The sequence below is a fragment of the Aphidius gifuensis genome, linkage group LG2, assembly GCF_014905175.1.
Source record: "Aphidius gifuensis isolate YNYX2018 linkage group LG2, ASM1490517v1, whole genome shotgun sequence".
In the NCBI taxonomy this organism is placed as follows: Eukaryota; Metazoa; Arthropoda; class Insecta; order Hymenoptera; family Braconidae; genus Aphidius; species Aphidius gifuensis.
In genome coordinates, this window is record NC_057789.1 from 4,290,189 (window position 1) to 4,308,258 (window position 18,070).

At 25.5% G+C, this 18,070-nt stretch overlaps 5 protein-coding genes across 10 annotated transcripts; 3 read left to right on the forward strand and 2 right to left on the reverse strand.

Annotated features, from left to right (window-relative positions):
• Positions 1-65: 65 nt before the first annotated feature.
• Positions 66-8,122, reverse strand: LOC122848482 (protein PF14_0175-like). 4 transcript variants are annotated; one of them, XM_044146565.1, is made up of 6 exons: positions 7,148-7,644; positions 2,196-6,993; positions 1,835-2,113; positions 1,357-1,767; positions 1,115-1,249; positions 66-763 (listed from the first exon to the last, which is right to left on the reverse strand). In XM_044146565.1, exons 1-5 carry the CDS (start codon positions 7,275-7,277, stop codon positions 1,147-1,149), a joined length of 5,721 nt encoding a protein of 1,906 aa, XP_044002500.1. In that variant the 5' UTR covers positions 7,278-7,644; the 3' UTR covers positions 66-763; positions 1,115-1,146. The 4 variants fall into 4 exon arrangements, with proteins under 4 accessions (XP_044002500.1, XP_044002498.1, XP_044002499.1 ...); XM_044146564.1 differs by adding an exon at positions 7,941-8,122 and having other exon boundaries at positions 541-1,249; positions 7,148-7,345; XM_044146562.1 differs by having other exon boundaries at positions 541-763; positions 1,110-1,249.
• Positions 8,123-8,856: 734 nt separating this feature from the next.
• LOC122848485 lies at positions 8,857-9,841 on the forward strand. The gene is made up of 3 exons (XM_044146569.1): positions 8,857-9,152; positions 9,256-9,391; positions 9,468-9,841. Exons 1-3 carry the CDS (start codon positions 8,954-8,956, stop codon positions 9,679-9,681), a joined length of 549 nt encoding a protein of 182 aa, XP_044002504.1. The 5' UTR covers positions 8,857-8,953; the 3' UTR covers positions 9,682-9,841.
• Positions 9,842-10,770: 929 nt separating this feature from the next.
• Positions 10,771-11,469, forward strand: LOC122848488 (zinc finger SWIM domain-containing protein 7-like). 2 transcript variants are annotated; one of them, XM_044146573.1, is made up of 2 exons: positions 10,771-11,007; positions 11,069-11,469. In XM_044146573.1, exons 1-2 carry the CDS (start codon positions 10,881-10,883, stop codon positions 11,467-11,469), a joined length of 528 nt encoding a protein of 175 aa, XP_044002508.1. In that variant the 5' UTR covers positions 10,771-10,880. The 2 variants fall into 2 exon arrangements, with proteins under 2 accessions (XP_044002508.1, XP_044002509.1); XM_044146574.1 differs by having other exon boundaries at positions 11,075-11,469.
• Positions 11,453-12,489, forward strand: LOC122848487 (cell cycle checkpoint protein RAD1). The gene is made up of 3 exons (XM_044146572.1): positions 11,453-11,965; positions 12,040-12,315; positions 12,386-12,489. Exons 1-3 carry the CDS (start codon positions 11,453-11,455, stop codon positions 12,416-12,418), a joined length of 822 nt encoding a protein of 273 aa, XP_044002507.1. The 3' UTR covers positions 12,419-12,489.
• A 414-nt stretch (positions 12,490-12,903) lies between these two features.
• LOC122848486 (SH2B adapter protein 1) lies at positions 12,904-17,812 on the reverse strand. Of its 2 annotated transcripts, XM_044146570.1 has the most exons (6): positions 17,393-17,812; positions 16,638-17,112; positions 15,658-16,571; positions 15,324-15,523; positions 14,974-15,237; positions 12,904-14,508 (listed from the first exon to the last, which is right to left on the reverse strand). In XM_044146570.1, exons 2-6 carry the CDS (start codon positions 16,931-16,933, stop codon positions 14,389-14,391), a joined length of 1,794 nt encoding a protein of 597 aa, XP_044002505.1. In that variant the 5' UTR covers positions 16,934-17,112; positions 17,393-17,812; the 3' UTR covers positions 12,904-14,388. The 2 variants fall into 2 exon arrangements, with proteins under 2 accessions (XP_044002505.1, XP_044002506.1); XM_044146571.1 differs by lacking the exon at positions 17,393-17,812 and having other exon boundaries at positions 14,393-14,508; positions 14,890-15,237; positions 16,638-17,081.
• Between the last annotated feature and the right edge of the window lie 258 nt (positions 17,813-18,070).

Below are 18,070 nucleotides of genomic sequence, written 5' to 3' on the forward strand. Positions count from 1 at the left end.
AAATAACAAAAAATGAATAAGAAATAATAATAATAGTAATAATAAAAACACATTGTAAGATTAAGTTGGCCAAAGTACTTGAGGCATTGATGACAAATTTCTTTTTTTAAAAAATCGATGAATTTTGTCGAGTTGATATTTGAGCAAAATAATTTTTAATTATAATTTATATCTTTTTTTTTTTTTTCACTCATGTAGCACTTGGTTTTTTTCTTCTCCATACTTAACAATTGTTCACTCAAATAATCATAATTTTTTTTCAGTATATAACACCCAATAATAATCATATAAAATTTATGTTTTATACAACAGAAAAAAAAAAAAAAAACTTCAAAAAATTTCGTATAACAAATTTAAATAATAAAAAAAAAAAAAAAAAACAAAAAATGTTTAATTAACTAGTAATGAGTGTGAAGAGGATGATAACGTAAATCTGGTAGAAAAAGAAAAAGCATTAATTCAGTGAATAATAAATTTGAAAAATATTCATGTCACTTTCTTTTTCTTCTTGTATAAATCCTTGGATACAAGTTTATTTAATATCACAGCCCACACTTTTGTAATATTATTTTGTCAAGCATATTTAACTACTCTTTTTTTTTTTTGGTTCATTTTTGATGACAACTTACCATCTAGACAGAGGAATGGCAGTCCAACGATTCCCCAGTCTCGAAGAGTAGGAAGATTTAAAAAAAAAAAAATATAAATAATATATTTACATCCACACTTAATCAGGTTGTCGTGGTCTATTCACATTTCGAGTCTGCAAAGGAGACAAAACAAAAGAAAAAAAAAAAAAAAAGGTAAAAATAGTATTAAGCTTTGTTGAAAGCAGTTTGTTAAGCAAGTAGAATGCCTTGAGTCAGTATAAATTTAATTGTCCAATTACTATTGACATAATTATCCAGTTAAATTAAATCACAAATAATTTTGTCAATAATTTTCATGACTATTAAATAAATACAATAAATTAGAAAATAGATAAATAAATAGTAAAAATAATAAAGCAAGAAAATAAAAAATGTTTTAAATTTAAAAAAAAAATGATTGAAGATAGTAACGATGAAGTAAATAATTCCCACCCCCAGGTATTTAGACAATCGAACCACCTTACGTATGATAAATAAATCCTAGTTAACATTGTTGCTATTGTCCACGATTTTTATCAAGATGATTATAAGAACAGCCATCATCATTGCATGTCCCCATCAATTCATATGGACACAGTACTCCATTTGGATCAAAATTTCTGAATAAAAAAACAGAAACAAACAACAAATGTCCTCAGACAAATTATCAATAAGCTACATTTATAAAAATTAAATTTATAATTTTAATTTTAAATATCAAACATACCCTTGTGTGCTAGAAATTGTTGATTTCGATGTAACTCGTTCAGTCTCACTTTTTTTTTTATCAACAGTTGATTGATTTTTTCTTAATTCAACATTACGTGGTGTACTGCTACAAGTTGGACGACAATTATCCTCAATAATAGTTGAATTATTTTTAATAATTTCAACGGCTTCAATAACATCATCAGTCAATTGATCATCATCATCATCATCACACACATCTTCAGTGCATTTATTATTTTTATCTATGATTTTATCATGATTTTCGTCATCATCTTTTTTATCATCTTCATTGTCTTCATCATCTTTATTTGATATGTTTGTTGGTGTTGTTTTTTTTGATAATTGTCTTGTGTGAAATACAACTTCTTTTAAACCGTCAACCATTCGTTGTGCACCAGTTGTTGGTACTCTGAAAAAATTATTAATTAATATAAATATATATTAAACAAATGGATTATTTATTTTTCAATTATTACTTGTAACGGGGACCAATAACACTGCTACCAATTCCTTGACAAAGTTTTGTTAATTTAACACATTTTGTACGACCATTGATTATTGTTTTATGTGCTTTTGCAACTTTTGGACCCATTTTTGTTATTTTTGTTCGTTGTTCTTGTAAACGTTCTTCAGCAAGTTTAAGTTGCATTCTAAGATTACGTACTTCAACTGTTAGTTCTGTTTGAAGTTCACGTTCAATGTCCCACTGTTTTAAATTCTCAGATAATTCGGTCAAATCATTAAGAACCAGATTTCTAATATAACACAAAAAAAAAAAAATAAATAAATAAAACAAGTAAATATATAAATAAAATACAAGTTGAATAATCTACTTACCGATTATTAATTAAATCTTTTTCAATTGAAGATAATTTTTCTTTTTTAAGATCTTCACTGAGATCTTTTAAATTTTCCAATTCAATTTTAACATCTAATTTTATTTTATCTGAAAGTTCTTTTGCTGGTGATTTATTTTTTCTTTGTTTATTTAATAATTTTTTAACTGGTAAATTTATAACTTCTTCTTGTTGTATTACAGGTTCTGTTATTTTATTTGTCATTGGTATATTTTCATCAAGAGTGTCATCAAGTGTTATCGTTAGATTCACGTTTGTATTATTTTTTTCTTGATTCGACTCAACCGAAGGCAAAACAACTGGTGGAATTTCAGTTGGTGTTTCGACAATTGGAGTAATTTTTTTCAGTGGTTCGACAACTGGAGCAATTTTATTTGGTGTTTCGACCACTGGAGTAATTTTATTTGTTGTTTCAACAGTTGGAGTAATTTTTTTTGTTGTTTCGACAACTGGAGTTATTTTTTCAGGTGTCTCGACAATTGGAGTTATTTTTTTAGATGTTTCGACAATTGGAGAAATTTTTTCAATTTCATTTGAAATTAATTTTGGTTTTATAATTTTTGATGATGTTTCAATTATTGAATTTGTATTAACATCACAAGTATTTACTTCTAAATTCACCGCTTGATCAATTGTCAATTTGTTTTGTTGATTTTCATTTGATTTATCATCAACTTGTACTTGATTAATTTTTTCTAAACGTACTTTATCATCGAATTTTTTATTCAATTGTTCAGTCGTCAATATTTTCAAGAAAGATATTTTTGGGGCAACTGGTTTATTTATTTCCATTGACATTTGGCTAGTTGACGATGAATTATCATCGATAATTTCAACACTAAGTTCCATTGATGATGGCGTCAGTTCAAGAGGTGCTTTGTCAAATGAACACAGAGCATTATCCTCTCCAGTCTTATCAGTTACTTGAGCATTGTCTTTATCAACATTTGATACTTCATTAATTGGCAATTTTTCAGTATTATTTATTAAATTAATTTGTGATGATCTTTCATCTGAATTAATGGCTGTTTTTATTTCTCCAATTTGATTATTATTATTTACTGGCTTGGCTGGAGATAATTTATTCATTTGTCTACCTGGACTTGCTGGTGATAATGGACTTGTTATTGTCGCAGCACCAATATTATTACTTATTTTATCACCCAAATTTTTTAATGATCTCTGTAATTTTTTTGTCTCACGATCAAGTATTTGTTGTTTCAATCTTCGATATTCTTCTTGACGTGATGCTGATAAATGTCTAACAGCCAAAGGTGTTGGTGCAAGTCCAGTTAAATTTTTACCAGTTGAAACTTTTGATGTTGATAATTTTTTAAAAGCATCTCTTTGCTCAGTCGGAATACTAGACTCAATTTTTTTTCTCTGATCACGTAAAAATGCTTCAACACTTTTTTCAAAATCAGTTGTTGGAATTGTTAAATCATCCTTTGGTAAATTTACAACAGTCTTATCAGTATTTTTAGAATTATTTGAACACTCTGAATCAGTATCTGAATCAGTATCTTCACCAAGATTTATCACAAGTCTACAATTTTTTGATGATGATAGTAATTTTGGACTTGTAGATCTTATATTTTCAGTCAGTCTTACATTGTTTATTGTTTTATTTCTCATTGTTGAAATTGTTGAATTTACAGTATTTTGAATAGTTGTTGTTGTTGTTGCTGTAGTTGTCGTTGTTATTTTTTTAATATTATTATTATTAATAGTTTTTGTTGGAACTGTTGGTAAAATAACTTTTTTAACATTTGCATTAATTGTTTTTTTAATTTCAGCAACAACTGGTGCTGCTGGTGGTACAACGGGTTTATCAACAATTTTTACAGCACTATTTGATACAGTTGTTAAATTGGCTGGAGGAAGCACAGTCTCTCCAGAAGGCGATACAATTTTTGTATTTTTGAATGAATTTTCAACTATTGTTGCTGATTTTTTTGTACTTTCATCATCAATAATTTGTGGAACTTCTGGCAATTTTATTGGCACTATATTTTCAGTAACTTTTGGACGTTTTGATAAAGAAGCCAATAATAATGCACGTAGCTCTTCTTCATCATCTTCAATACTTAATCTTCGTCTTTTATCTTTATTCAATTTATCATCATTGTCAATCACTTCAACAGGTACTGAATCTTTTTTATAATTCAAATCATCATCAGCTTGTAATTCACTTTTTGATAATCTTTTTCTTTTTTTTAATTCCAATTTTTCTCTCAATTTTTCTTCACTATTTTCAAAATTTTCTTGATTATCTTTATCAATTATATTTTTATTATTTATCAATAAATTTTTTTGTTTATTTTTAACAACAATAGCATCTATATTATTGTCATTGTCAAAATTATTTACAATAGATTTATTATTATTTTTTGTACTATTATAATTATTTTCAGTAGCTCGAAAATTATCATCAACAATTGTACACTCATTTGTTATGATAACATCTTTATCATTGTAATTTTGAGTTGTCAAATCATCAATTGGAAAATCATCAATACTTATATCATCAAACGCACTAGCTGGTGTTGGATTAAATGTTGTTTTTTTAACAACCGGTTGAAGTTTAATTGGTTTAAAAATAGCATTTGTTTGTGAATTTTTTTTTTCATTAACAATATTAACTACCTGCATTTCAGCACTTTTAAATGTTGGCTCTGGTATTGGTTTTAATTTTTTAATTGGCAAAGGCTGTTGTAAATTTTTATTTGTTTTTAATATTGTCATTGGAACTAATGATTTATTAATTGACGTAGGAATTTTATTAATGTTTTTTGCTATATCTAGAACACCTTGAAGATACAATGGTTCATCAGCATAATTATTATTTTGAATATTATTTGTCAAAAAAGTATCACAAGAATTAATAAATTGCTTATCAATATTAGATTTAATTGATGTATTTTTTTGTTCACTATGATTGTTAATAATTTCATCAATAATAACTGGAAAATCATTTGGTGATGATGATATTTCACGTAGTATTTCTGGTGGAATTAATTCAACTGGATCTTGTTCAAGTGGTATTGATGTTCTATCATTTTGATGATATGAATGATAATTTGATATATTAGAAAAATTTAATGCTGCTGGTATTGCCGGTGGTGGTTGTATTGGTGTAATTAATTTTTTTGGTGGAGTTATCATTTCATCATATGGAATAGCACTATCTGTTGGTGAATATGGTACATCTGTATTATCATCACAACTATTTTTTATTAATTCTTCATTAAATGATAATTTTTTTTTAATTGTTTTATCAGATTTATCAAATGGTGTATTATATTTTGATGAATTATTAATGGGACTTTTAGGTGTTAATAAACTTGTATCAATTGATACAAGGGGAATAACATCATCAGTTGGTGAATAAGGTGGTGAACATGATGGTGAATAGGATGGTGAATAGGATGGTGAATATGACGGTGAATATGTTGGTGAATCACTTGGCGAATAAATATCAATTTTTTCACGTTCAACATCACTATCAATATCCATATCTTCAGCTTGTTGATTATTTGTTGTTTGTGTATGTCCAACTGACATTTCATTTTCACTATCAATTATATTATCATGATCAAAAAAACTATCACTAAATGGACTACCATCACGTTTTTGAGATTTTGATTTTTTAGCAGCAGCACCTTTTTTAACACGATTTTGATGTTTATTCATAACTGCTGAACGTAATGCAATCATACGTAATTCTAAATCTTCTTCATCATTATCATCAATGTTGTTATTGTTATTATTATTACTACTATTATTATTATTCTCTTGTTGATTATTTTCTGTTGTCGTTACACGTGTTGTTGTGGTTGTTGCTGTTGTTATTTTATCAGTATCATTAATATTTTGTGATTCAGAACCAACAGATTCTGAAATTTCTTGTTTAATTTTTGGTTCTTCTTTAATAATAATAACATCGTTCAATTTATTTTCAGGTATTACAATTGGTTCAGTATGTACTTTCATCATGTTATTTAATTTATCTTTTAATGATGGTACTTCTTTTTGTTTGTTTGTTTTTTTTGGTGATGTTGAACCAACTGCATCTAAATGTTTAACTTTTTTTAATAAAGTTGATGTATAATGTTCATCATAATTATCTTCTTTTGGTGTATGATTTGATGTTATGTCTTTTTTTTTATGATAATTAATATTTTCAAGTGTACCAGTTGTTATTGTTGATGATACAGGTGGTTGTACTAGTGGTGGTTGTGGTGGTGGTACTGGTGCTGGTGGTGATGTTCTTTTAGGTGATTTATGACGTTTTGGTGATTTTCTTTTTGGTGATGGTGATCTTGAATATCTTGTTGATGATCTGTGATAAGATGATTTATGATAATCATTTGTTCTTGATACTGGTGGTGATCTTTTACGTTTATGTATTGGACTTGGTGTTCTTCTACGTCTTGATAATATTTTTTGTGCTATAGTATGATCAACAATTCTTTCATTTTCATCTTCATTAACTGATACAAAATCATTTATTGAAAAATTAAAATCACCACCACCACCATTACCAGCTTTTTTTTTCTTTTTTTTTTTACGTTTTTTTTTAAATGATTGTACAACAACTTGTCGTGAACTACCTGGTACACATACTATTTCAAGATCTTCATCACTTGATATTAACAAAAGATCTTCATTTTTTTCATGCAATGTTGGCATTGTATATTTAACTGGTTGTACTGCTGCAGCAGCAGCAGCAGCTGCATCACGTGCATGACGACGATTCTCTTTTCCATGAGCTGAATCTTTTTAAAATAATTACAAATTCTATTAGTAAATAAATTTACTACAACAAATCAACATGTTTTATAACAAAGAGAAAACAAAGACTCAATTTGAACAATCATTAATATTGTTTGCTAAAATTAAATAAGAGCTGAGTATATTTTTGAATTTTACCTCGTTTAGTATGTGACCTGGATCTTCTAGATGAATCCCAAGATGATGGGTGTCTATAAGATCTTCCATCCTCAGATGAAATATCACTTATATCATCAAGTGATATTTCACCTTCTTCCTTTTCATCCATTTATTAAACTATAAATAATTATGTGTTTAATAACAATATAAATAATATTTATTTTTTCTCCTTTCTGTCTGTAGTTTTGCAAGTTGTTGTTGTTGTTGTTGTTGTTGTTTGTTTTTTTTTTTCAATTTTCACCACACCCAGGCAGCAAGCAGCAACGTGTGAGTCATCATTCATCAAGTAAAGTCATATGAAAAATAATTAAATATCGTTATCTTTATTTTAGTAATAACAAAACAAAAAAAGTAATTTAATATTTTATTTGGAAAAATAAAATAACAATAAACGAAATGACAAAAAAAAATGTATTTAAATTATTTATTTAATTTTTTTTTTCATATTATCAGATGCAATGTATGCACCCTGGAATTTATTGATCGTTTTTTTTTAATGCAGTGTATATATTGTTTCTCTTTTTTTAAGGTTATTATTATCTTTCTTGGAATATGGAAATTGACAATAAAAAAAAAGTCATAATAAATTGTTATGTATAATAAATTTTAAGTAGAATTAATTTTTTTTATTTTTTATTCTGCATATTACATGAATTATTTCAAGGTTGAATAGCTTTATGTTTTTTAAAAAATGTTAATTTATTTTGATTTGTTTATTATCAGCCAGAATAAAGAGAAAAATAAACAATTTGTAGAAAAAAAATATTCTTACCGAGTTTATTACAATGACACTAGAAAAATAAATACTATCACTTTCACAATTACTTTTTTTATTTTACAAAATTATTTATAATGAGATGTAAAATATATATTGCAATATACCTATTACATATACCTATATATAAATATTACGTTTATTTTTCAACACCTTTGTGTCTCGCCATTTTGAAAACTGATTTTTTTTTTTTTGTTCATCACATGGTACGACGTGACTCAAGCCAGTATCTAAAATAAATAAATAAATTTCAATAAAAATATTATTTATTTATTTATAAATAAGTAACTGTTAATTTGAAAAAATAAAATAATAATTATTAAATAAAAGCTGTAATTAAATGTTTAAATGAATTCGTTATTTTTTTAATTTTTGCTAATTTATAAATATTAATAAAAATTTGGCGGGGAAAATTGTTGATTGGCTAATGGCAAAATGTTAATTAACAATAATATTTTTTTATTGATAAATTGTTAAATTATAATTTAATAATAATTAATAGTAAAATTATAATAGGATAATTTTATATATTTATTATTTTTAAATAATAATAAAATAATAATAATAAATAAAAAAAAAAATCACACGTGTTGCATGACGTGATCCAGAATTCCAGATAAATTTGTTGATCAACATGTCATCCACGTGCGTTTCAGACAACACACAATATCTATATAATTTTAAATAAATATTTAAATTTAACCAGTTATAAATAAATTATATTTATCATACTTTACTGGCTAAGAAAAAAGTTTTAATGTAATTAAATACTTAGAACAAGATAATGTAATCAAACACTTTTGTTTTTATAGAGAGTCACTGACTCAATGGTTTATTCTCAGAAACCAAACACCAAAACATAAGAAATGTTAAATATTTATAATAAGTGCTTATTATTATTTAATAAATCAGCGATTCATCGAGTATTCGACTATTCAAATGAGTCTTGGATTTAACACCGAGTGCTTCACTATAAATTATAGTCAGTTTTTTTAAAACCCAATTTAAAAATGAGCTGGTTTTCTAAAATTTCTCTTAAACTGAGAAAACGAAATTCATCAAAAAAAGCATTTTTTAAAAATTTGTTGAATAAATTAAAAAAGGATGAAAATTTATTGATTAAATGTCGAGCTGATCTTGAATTTAAAATTCAGCAAGAAATGTTATACATTAAAAAAATTGAATATTACGATTATGAAAAAATTGATGGTATGTTTATTTGTTTATTTATTAAATTTTATATTTAAAAATTAATTTTTTTATTATTATTTAATTAATTAATTATATGGATTACATTTTTTTTCTCTTTTAGCTGCAATGATAAGAAAAGAACTTATGGAGAAGCAACTTGAAAGAATTGATGAAGCTTTGGCTAAAGTTAAATGCAAGATTGAGATTTATGAAAAATCCTTAGAGGCTTTTAAATGTTTAAAAAAAAAAAAATACATGTAAGTATAATATATTTTAATTAGCTAATTAATTTTTTTATTATAATGTTTATTTTATTTTTAATTTTGTTTCCAGGAGTATTGATAATGTAAAAAATGAATTTTCAATTATATTATCAAAGTCAAGGTTTTTTGATACACTCAAGCAAGATGATGATGATGATGATGATGATGAGCTGGAACAAGAGCTTGCTCAGCTGATGGGATTTTCAAAATCATCTGACACTATTGTTGAATCAAGTCAGATTAATTATAAAAAAAGAAGAGCCCCTCAACCAATTATAACATAAACTTTTAAATTAATTGTAAATATACGTGATAATTATTTCGTGTTATTAATAAATTTAAGCAATTAATTGTTTTTATTTATATTGACCGAGTATTAAATATTTATTTTTAAATATTTGAATGTACTACTTTTATGGAAATAAATTATTTTTATGAAAATAATTAACGACAAATTATTAATTAATTTTTTTTTCTATAATTATTTGTTGTTTTATATTTTTCAATTAGAGTAGTGCAGTTTGAAATTTGTACAAGATTTGAATATTTGATGTGACTGCATGTGTGTGAGTGAGAAAGAAATACCACATTGTACCACATGTTTGTGCATATGAGTTCATCTTTCATCATTCATAATTCATACATATCTATTTCAGTGGTCTGTGCAGGTTCATTTCAGTCAGTGTATTAGCAATTAGAGACTAGAAGTTCATCTTCCAGCTTTATTATATTTCACATTTTACCCATTTTACCAACGTCAATCTAGATAAAGATGAAAATGTTGATTACGAGTATTGTCGCACTCGGCAATATTAGCCGAGAATTATGGATATATGGGGTCGGCTTATACAGCTTAATACACATTAATAGACTATCCAAGGAAAATGGATTTTTATACTCACAAATTGAAGAACTCCAAAAAAAGTAATTATTTTTTTTTATAATTTTACATTTATTTATTTATTCATTCTATTCAATAGCCTAATTTTATTTAAAAAAAAAAAGGAAATTATTTATGTTTTTTTTTCTTATTTTTTTTTTTCAGATCACAATAATAATTCCATACATTTTGTACCATTTTCAATTTGTATTATTAATAAAATTTTTCTTTTTTGATAATTATAACGAAAATGTTATTTATTTATTGTTTTTTCTCAACTGATTAATGCAAGCCGACATTTACCCAAAATTATTTTTCATGATTATTTTAAACAATAAACAAATATATTTAAACAATTTTTTATGATTTTTCTTTTTTGTTTTCACATGTGCTTTTTCCACGTGGTTAACTGGTTATCGTTGTTATAACAGTGGAAACACTCCTTTAGAATATATTATTATTATTATTATTATTGTTTATGAGGATTGAGGACACAAAAGATTATCGTGTTGGCGCCAAAATAAAAAGTGTGACACTTGTTGTAAATAATTTTGATAAAAAAAAAAAAACAGTAGGTGAAATGATTTGTTAAATAAAAAAATAATGAACAAACATAATGACAATCCATCAACTTCAACAACAATTGACAACATAATTAGTCAAGAATTTCCAGACATAGCAAAACACGTTCTTCAAGAATCAGCTGTTGAATTTTTAAAACAAAACAAATGTATGAAAAATGTAATATTATTAATAACAAAAGGCAAAACTAACCAATAAAAAATTTACAGTTACAGATTCAATATTAAAAAAACTTGTTGATATATTTGGTGATGTATTTGAACGTGCATTAAAATTATATGAAACAAAAAGAGTTACAAAAATAATTGCATTTGATCCAGTTCAAAAAGGTACTTTAAAGGATATTTATGAATCAAGGTGGCTAATTGAAGTTAAAGGATTAACTGGTGAATGTTATACATTATTTCCAAATGTAAATTTTTGTTCATGTTATTCATTTAGATATCATGTACTTGGTGATCAATCAGAATTAACATGTAAACATTTGTTAGCTGCTTGGTTAGCTAATCTTGATACAAAAAAATTAAATATAAATTCATTAACACCAGTACAATTTAAAAATTTACTTCATTATCAAGTGACATATATTCAAGATGAATCCACAAATTGATAATTATAAACTTGTTGCTAAATTAGGTACACTTAAAACATTTGTACAACTTTTACGTTCAGTTAATCATCGTGAAAATGCAACATGTTTTTGTACAGATAATGGACTTAAAATAACTGTTGAAGATTCAAAATGTATACAAGCAAGTGCATACATACCAATACAAGTATTTCAAGAATTTAATTTAGTTGAAGATGTTATATTTAAAATTAATTTAACAGTATTAGTTGAATGTTTAAATATGTTTTGGAGTAATATGTCATCAGCAAATGCATCTGTTGGTTTACAACTTTATTACAAAGATCAAGGACATCCAGTAACTGTGTTAATTGAAGAAGATGGAATAATAACTGATTGTTCATTAAAAACACAAGATCCAGATGAAATTTTAGATTTTCATATGGAAACTGAACTGGTTTTAAATAGAGTTGTATTAAAAACAACATTACTCAGAGATATTTGGACTGAGCTTGATCCAAGTAGTGAATATTTGGAGGTAAAATTATTATTTATAAAATAATAATAATAAATATAATTTATTAATAATTATTATTTATATTTTTTTGACAGTTGTTGTTATCACCAGAAACACCATACTTTCGTATAACATCAAATGGCTTAGCTGGTGAGTGTCGTATTGAATTACCACATGACAGTGATTTAATTTGCACATTTCAGTGCAAAAAAGAGGCAAGTTTTTTTTATAGACAATCACATATTAAACCAGCAATGAAAGCACTTGGTTGTTGTGAAACTGTATCATTGAGAACTGATAAAAGTGGATTACTTTGTTTTCAATATATGGTTAAAACTGATGAAGGACATATTTGTTATGTTGAATATTATGTAAGTTTTATTATTCCATAATTTTGTCTGTTATTTAGACAAATAAATAATTATTATTTATAAATTTTAGGTTTCACCAGTTGTTGAGGGAGATGAAGATTAAAGTCACTTGATAAATAATTTAATTATTCTTAAAATTTAAGTATGTTTTGTAAACTTGAAATAATTATATTTATATTTTTTTTAGTTTTGTTTAATAATTGTAATTAATATTTCAATAACACATTAAATTAATTTTCATTTTTGTATTTCTGTTTTTTTTTTTGTTGACGAGTTGTTGCTAAAATAACAGATCAAATAAAAACCAGGGTTTTATGATTTTACTTGTTTATTGTTTGTTTATTCCATTTGTTCTTCAGGATGATTGTTTAATGGCACAAAAGACAGTTTGTTTTTTTTAATTTTCATTTTATTATTAAAGTTTTTTTTTGATACTATTTAAATTTATTCTTATCGATTAACTACTTATGCTCGATTAAATTTATTATATCATATTTACACAATTACACAAAAATATTATGCTCATGAGTTAATTTATCAATTAACCAGTAGATACAAATATACATTATCTCAGTCAATTAATTTCTAGAGTACAAACTCGTTGAGTATCATAATATAATTACATATTTAGTGATTTTTTATTCCTCAAAAATATAAAGTTAATTTTTAGTTGTTTTTTTTTTTTTCTTTAATTTCAAATTAAAACTAAAAACAATATTTAGACTCAATAATCACTTGTAAATTCAACTTACGTACATGTTTTATTATAAATCGACAAAATTTAATAATAATTAATAATAATAATAATAGTTTATAATGAGCAAAAAGAAAAAAACTATAGCTAAATTTGTTTTTTTGTCTTTTTTTTTTTTTTAATTTTTTAAGTACCTATTCGTTGGAAAATATGTTGCATATAAATTATTTTTAAAAACAAAAAATATCAGTTTAATAATGAGTATAATTTATCGTTTTATTTTTGATTTTTTGACTTTTTGTTTTGGGAAAAAATATTGTGATATTAACAGTCTCATGATTTGTGAATTATTATTTTTTTCGAGCCAACTTTTTCAAGTAAATTAATTATTATTTAAATACATCACAACCACTAATAAAAATTAATTAAAAAAAAGAAAAAAAAAAAAAAAAACTAAAACCAAATATGATTTGACTATTTGTAAATATATGAGTTTTGTTTTTCACTATGTATCTATGGAAAAAAAAAAAGGAAAAAAAAAAAAATTGGCAGTCTTGTATTGGAAAACATGATTCTTCAATTTTAACATTTAATAAATAAAAAAAAAATTTTTTAAAACAATATTCTTGGAGTAAAAGTAAATATATTTTATAAAAAAAACATTGGATTTAAAATAATAGTTTTTTATAATCTAATTTGGAGCATAAATCATTTTAATTAATTAATAAAAAATATATATGAGAATATATGTGTATATAATTTGTGCATATCATCGATATTTTATAATTCGATGTGAAATTTCATTTCATTGTATATATATATTTTCATTTACTTAAAATTACGAGAAAAAAAAAAAATATTTATCTATTATCTATCAATATTATTGTTATTATTATTTGTTGAAATGAGTTGTGTTTTTTTTTTTCTTTTAAAGAAAATTAAAGGAGAAAAGATGAGACAGCTTTTGTGGCAACTAAGAACTGCCAATTTTGATTCATCAGCTTGTTCAAATGACAACATCAAAAAATAATTTAATAATCAACAAATAATAATAAGAACAACAATAATATATTCTAATTTTTCTTCTGAGATTTTTAAATCTCAATTGAAAAATAAAAAACTGAATTCCAATATTTTTTTCAAGACTATTACATTCAATTGTGGGTAATTAAAAAATATAGAAAAAAAAAAAATCTGATTATAATGACTAATTATTTTTATGACTGCAAAAAATTGAGCTCGACTATGACTAATTTGTTTTTTGTTTTTTAACTGAAGGAATCAATGAGTATGAATTATGTAATATATTTATGATTTTTTTTAAAATTATTATGACTAACAAACCGATAGCCAGATGATAAAGTACAACGAATCCATCGTCAAAGAAAACTATAAGTATTTTGTACAGCTCTGCCACTCGTTGATGCTGTTGAATTTTGTAATTCGAGTCTTTCCAATGACTCAATTCTCATTCTTATCGATCCACCATACGTCTGGACCTTGAAAAAAAAAAAAAAACAAAAATAAAAGATAAAAAATACAATAAACTAATAAAAATATAAAAATTATTACATGAAATATAATAATAGCCAAGTAAATTGAAAAATAAAAATAAATTAATCAAAAAATATAGCTATTATTATAAATGATTTAATTTAAATAATAAAAAAAAATAAATTAATAAATTTTGATGTTGTAGTGTTGCGTGAAAGCGAGCCCCTCACCCACGTCATTATTGTTTAATTTTATGATTAATATTTTCAATATCTTTTATTTCAATATAATAGATATTATTTTCATCTAAATTGATTCATCATTGTATTCGATTTGTATTAATAAAAATAAATTGGGGCATCGCATCAGCAGTTTAATCTACTCACTGTCTGTTGATCAGACTTGAGACTGTGGGAGTCGGCAACTCGCGCTCACTCGAGTGGTGTGAGACTTCCGCTGCTGACTCTTACTTCTCTAGTCTCTGGTGCAATTGCTGGTCTTCTTTCTTGTATTGTTGTTGTTGTTGCTTGTTGATTTTGTACAGCAACTGGATGAACTGGTGGTCGTAATGCATGATTAACAACAACATATTCAGTCAACATCACATCAGCAGTACCACCTGATTCAAGTGGAATTGCATTTTGTCGAAAATGATCCAGCATATCCAATATTGCAGGAAAACATAAATGTTGAACACGACAATGGCCTTGATCATTCAGCGTCATTCTCAAATGCTATAAATTAAATTTAAAAAAAAAATACATATTAATTATTTTTTGTTAAAAAGAAAAATGTTATTTTCAATAGAAAATTTATATACCTTTGCTCGTCCTTGAAAATTAAATGTTAATACAAATTCACCTTTTCTCGTTTCACTTTGTCGAACAAGAAAAACACCATGTCCATTTGCAGCACTATGTAAGACAAGTTGAGCTGCATCTGAACGTGGTAATGTACCATGAAACCATGGATATTCACGAAGACTTACAGCTAAATCTGCTTCACCCTCATTACCACCCACTGAAAAAATAATATTATTTATCAGTAACTATTATATAAGTGTAATAAATAAAACACGTAATAGCTTTTATCGATTAAAAAAAAAAATAATAAATAAATAATTAAATTGAGTAATATAAATATCAGCAGTTTACTTTGTTCAATTTCTTGTTGAGATGAGCATAATTCAAGATTACTATTACTTTGTGTACGTAATCTTGGTGGTAGCTCTGGTGGATTACCAATTTCATTATTATGATCATGTGTTGATCTTGAACTTTTACTTGCTGAATTTGATCTCATACGATCACCATCATTACCAGATGCACCAAATCCTAAACCATCAGTTGTATCAGTACCACCACCACCGCCACTAACTTCACTACCTCCAACACCTCCACCTCCACCACCACTTGTATTTATTGAATTACAATTTGATGTTCTCATACAATAACGTATTGTTGCAAGCCATGATCTCATATCAATTGAATCATGTGCTTCAATAACAAATTCAGCATTTTGAGTTTTTAATACAAATGTATTTTCATGATCAGGCATTTCAAGTGCTGTTGTTTCTCTAGCTTCAGTTATTGCTGAACAAAAAACTCCATCACGTGGTTTAACTGCTTTTGGTGGTGAATAAAATTCAAGCATATAACCACCAATTGCTTTTATTAATGCTAATCTTGATTTTTCCCATTTTTGTGTACCATCAGTATTTTCACCAATTAATGAATTAACAATTCCTTCTTTACGACATTCAACAACAATTTTAGATAATCTTGATTTAAGTTGTTTATCACGACGATTTTCATTTTGTGATAATTCAACTTCATCACTTTGTTGTTTATGAAAAAAACTTTTACCTTTTTTTAAACCTTTAAATGATAAACGACGAAAAAATGGTTTATGAGTTGGTTTTGGTGATACAATACCATCACCATCTTGTTCAGAATAATCACTAAATTCTTCATGTGATGATGCACGTATTCTAACACGATTATTTGATTGACTAGTTGAATTTGTTGTTGTTGTTGTTGTTCTTCTTGTATCATGAAATGATGGTGACCTTTTAAATGACAAAACAAAAATAAATTAATAATTTATTAATTAATATAAAATATGTGTAAAATACCTTGCACTTCTACGTAAATATTCACTTTCAAAATGTTCACAAAATGTATCGACAAATTTACGAAGAAAATCTCTATGTGATAATGTTGATCTAGCACTTTCAGGTAAATTTAAACTGACATATGTACAAAATGCTTTTGCAAAATCAGATGCTGAAGCACGGGCGTGTCTATCACAAAATTCAACCCAATCATCAGCACCCTCCGGCATTGTTGTTGTTGTTGATGATGATGTTGCATTATTAACTATCAAATTTGTGGTATTAACCAGTACCGAAGAAGTGTTTTGGACACTCATGCCTTATAAAAACCACTTATTTCGAATCAACAATTCAAAACCACAATAATACACAAAATATTTAATTTCAATAATCAATCAACGAGGATTTTCCTCACTGATTTTTTACGACACATTTTATATATTTGTTTGCTCAATTTTTGATTTATTTATTTAATTTATCAAGCATCCAACTGTTCCTAATTTAAAGAAACAAAAATATAAAATTAAAATACTAAAATTTTTAAAATTAAAAAAAAAAAAAAAAAGAAATTGACAAAACTAATTTGTATTCAAGAAGCAAACACACAATGATAAAATGAAAAATAAATATTAAAATAATAATATTGAAATTATATGTGGGCGTTTTATTGAATAGAGACTGATGTAAATTTATTTTAATAAGAAGAAAAAAAAAAAAAAGAGATCAATCACTGAGTGTAATGTGTATGGAGGGGTTGTTACAGAATGATCACTTGCTCTTGAGTCTTGTCTCTTTGATGATAACCTCCCTGTGAATTCTCTGGACCTCACTTATTGTCGGCATAACTCTTTTAATATATATACATATATATGTACTCAAATCTCAATGCATGTGTGACATATTTTTCTTTTTTTTTTTTAATCAGTGTTAGTAACTCTTGATATTCATGCTCCAAAATTCCACATCGCCGAAATTTGTCTTCATCCGCATCATCATCACTCCCACTTTTAATCTTCTATTTATTTATAATATATATTTTTTTTCTCCTTCGTTTTTTCTTTCTCTCTCTTTTACCCCTAAATAACAATGGCGTCTTAAAGATTTTTAATTTTTATTTATAATTAATTCGACATATGTTGACTTAAAAGACACTTGCTGACGTTGCTGATTTTATAAAATAATTAAATCTCTTTGATATAAAATGTTAATTAAGTAGATTATCAATTGAATTAATAATATTTTTTATAAATAAAAAAAAAAAACAACATTCGCCATTTTTTTTTAGAGTTTCACATTCCAAGGCCAGGTGGTGTCAAAACTTGATTATTTGATTGTATTTTCTTTGCATAATGTATATTAAAAATATATTAAATTACGTAATGTTATGTATGACTTGTAGTAATTCATGTTTACAATGCATTGTCATTCATACTATTGTTTTTATCAATTTAATC

Excerpts from the sequence above, each read along its gene's own strand:
- LOC122848487 (XM_044146572.1), top strand. The coding sequence starts at position 11,453 with ATGAATCCACAAATTGATAATTATAAACTTGTTGCTAAATTAGGTACA. Across the intron at positions 11,966-12,039 it reads CAAGTAGTGAATATTTGGAG|TTGTTGTTATCACCAGAAAC; the intron begins GTAAAATTATTA and ends TTTTTTTGACAG. Across the intron at positions 12,316-12,385 it reads TTTGTTATGTTGAATATTAT|GTTTCACCAGTTGTTGAGGG; the intron begins GTAAGTTTTATT and ends TATAAATTTTAG.
- LOC122848488 (XM_044146573.1), top strand. The coding sequence starts at position 10,881 with ATGAACAAACATAATGACAATCCATCAACTTCAACAACAATTGACAAC. Across the intron at positions 11,008-11,068 it reads ATTTTTAAAACAAAACAAAT|TTACAGATTCAATATTAAAA; the intron begins GTATGAAAAATG and ends AAAAATTTACAG.
- LOC122848485 (XM_044146569.1), top strand. The coding sequence starts at position 8,954 with ATGAGCTGGTTTTCTAAAATTTCTCTTAAACTGAGAAAACGAAATTCA. Across the intron at positions 9,153-9,255 it reads CGATTATGAAAAAATTGATG|CTGCAATGATAAGAAAAGAA; the intron begins GTATGTTTATTT and ends TTTCTCTTTTAG. Across the intron at positions 9,392-9,467 it reads TTAAAAAAAAAAAAATACAT|GAGTATTGATAATGTAAAAA; the intron begins GTAAGTATAATA and ends TTTTGTTTCCAG.
- LOC122848482 (XM_044146565.1), bottom strand. The coding sequence starts at position 7,277 with ATGGATGAAAAGGAAGAAGGTGAAATATCACTTGATGATATAAGTGAT. Across the intron at positions 6,994-7,147 it reads CAGGTCACATACTAAACGAG|ATTCAGCTCATGGAAAAGAG; the intron begins GTAAAATTCAAA and ends TATTTTAAAAAG. Across the intron at positions 2,114-2,195 it reads AAAGATTTAATTAATAATCG|AAATCTGGTTCTTAATGATT; the intron begins GTAAGTAGATTA and ends GTGTTATATTAG.
- LOC122848486 (XM_044146570.1), bottom strand. The coding sequence starts at position 16,933 with ATGAGTGTCCAAAACACTTCTTCGGTACTGGTTAATACCACAAATTTG. Across the intron at positions 15,524-15,657 it reads TCAACAAGAAATTGAACAAA|TGGGTGGTAATGAGGGTGAA; the intron begins GTAAACTGCTGA and ends TTATTTTTTCAG. Across the intron at positions 15,238-15,323 it reads ATTTTCAAGGACGAGCAAAG|CATTTGAGAATGACGCTGAA; the intron begins GTATATAAATTT and ends TTTAATTTATAG.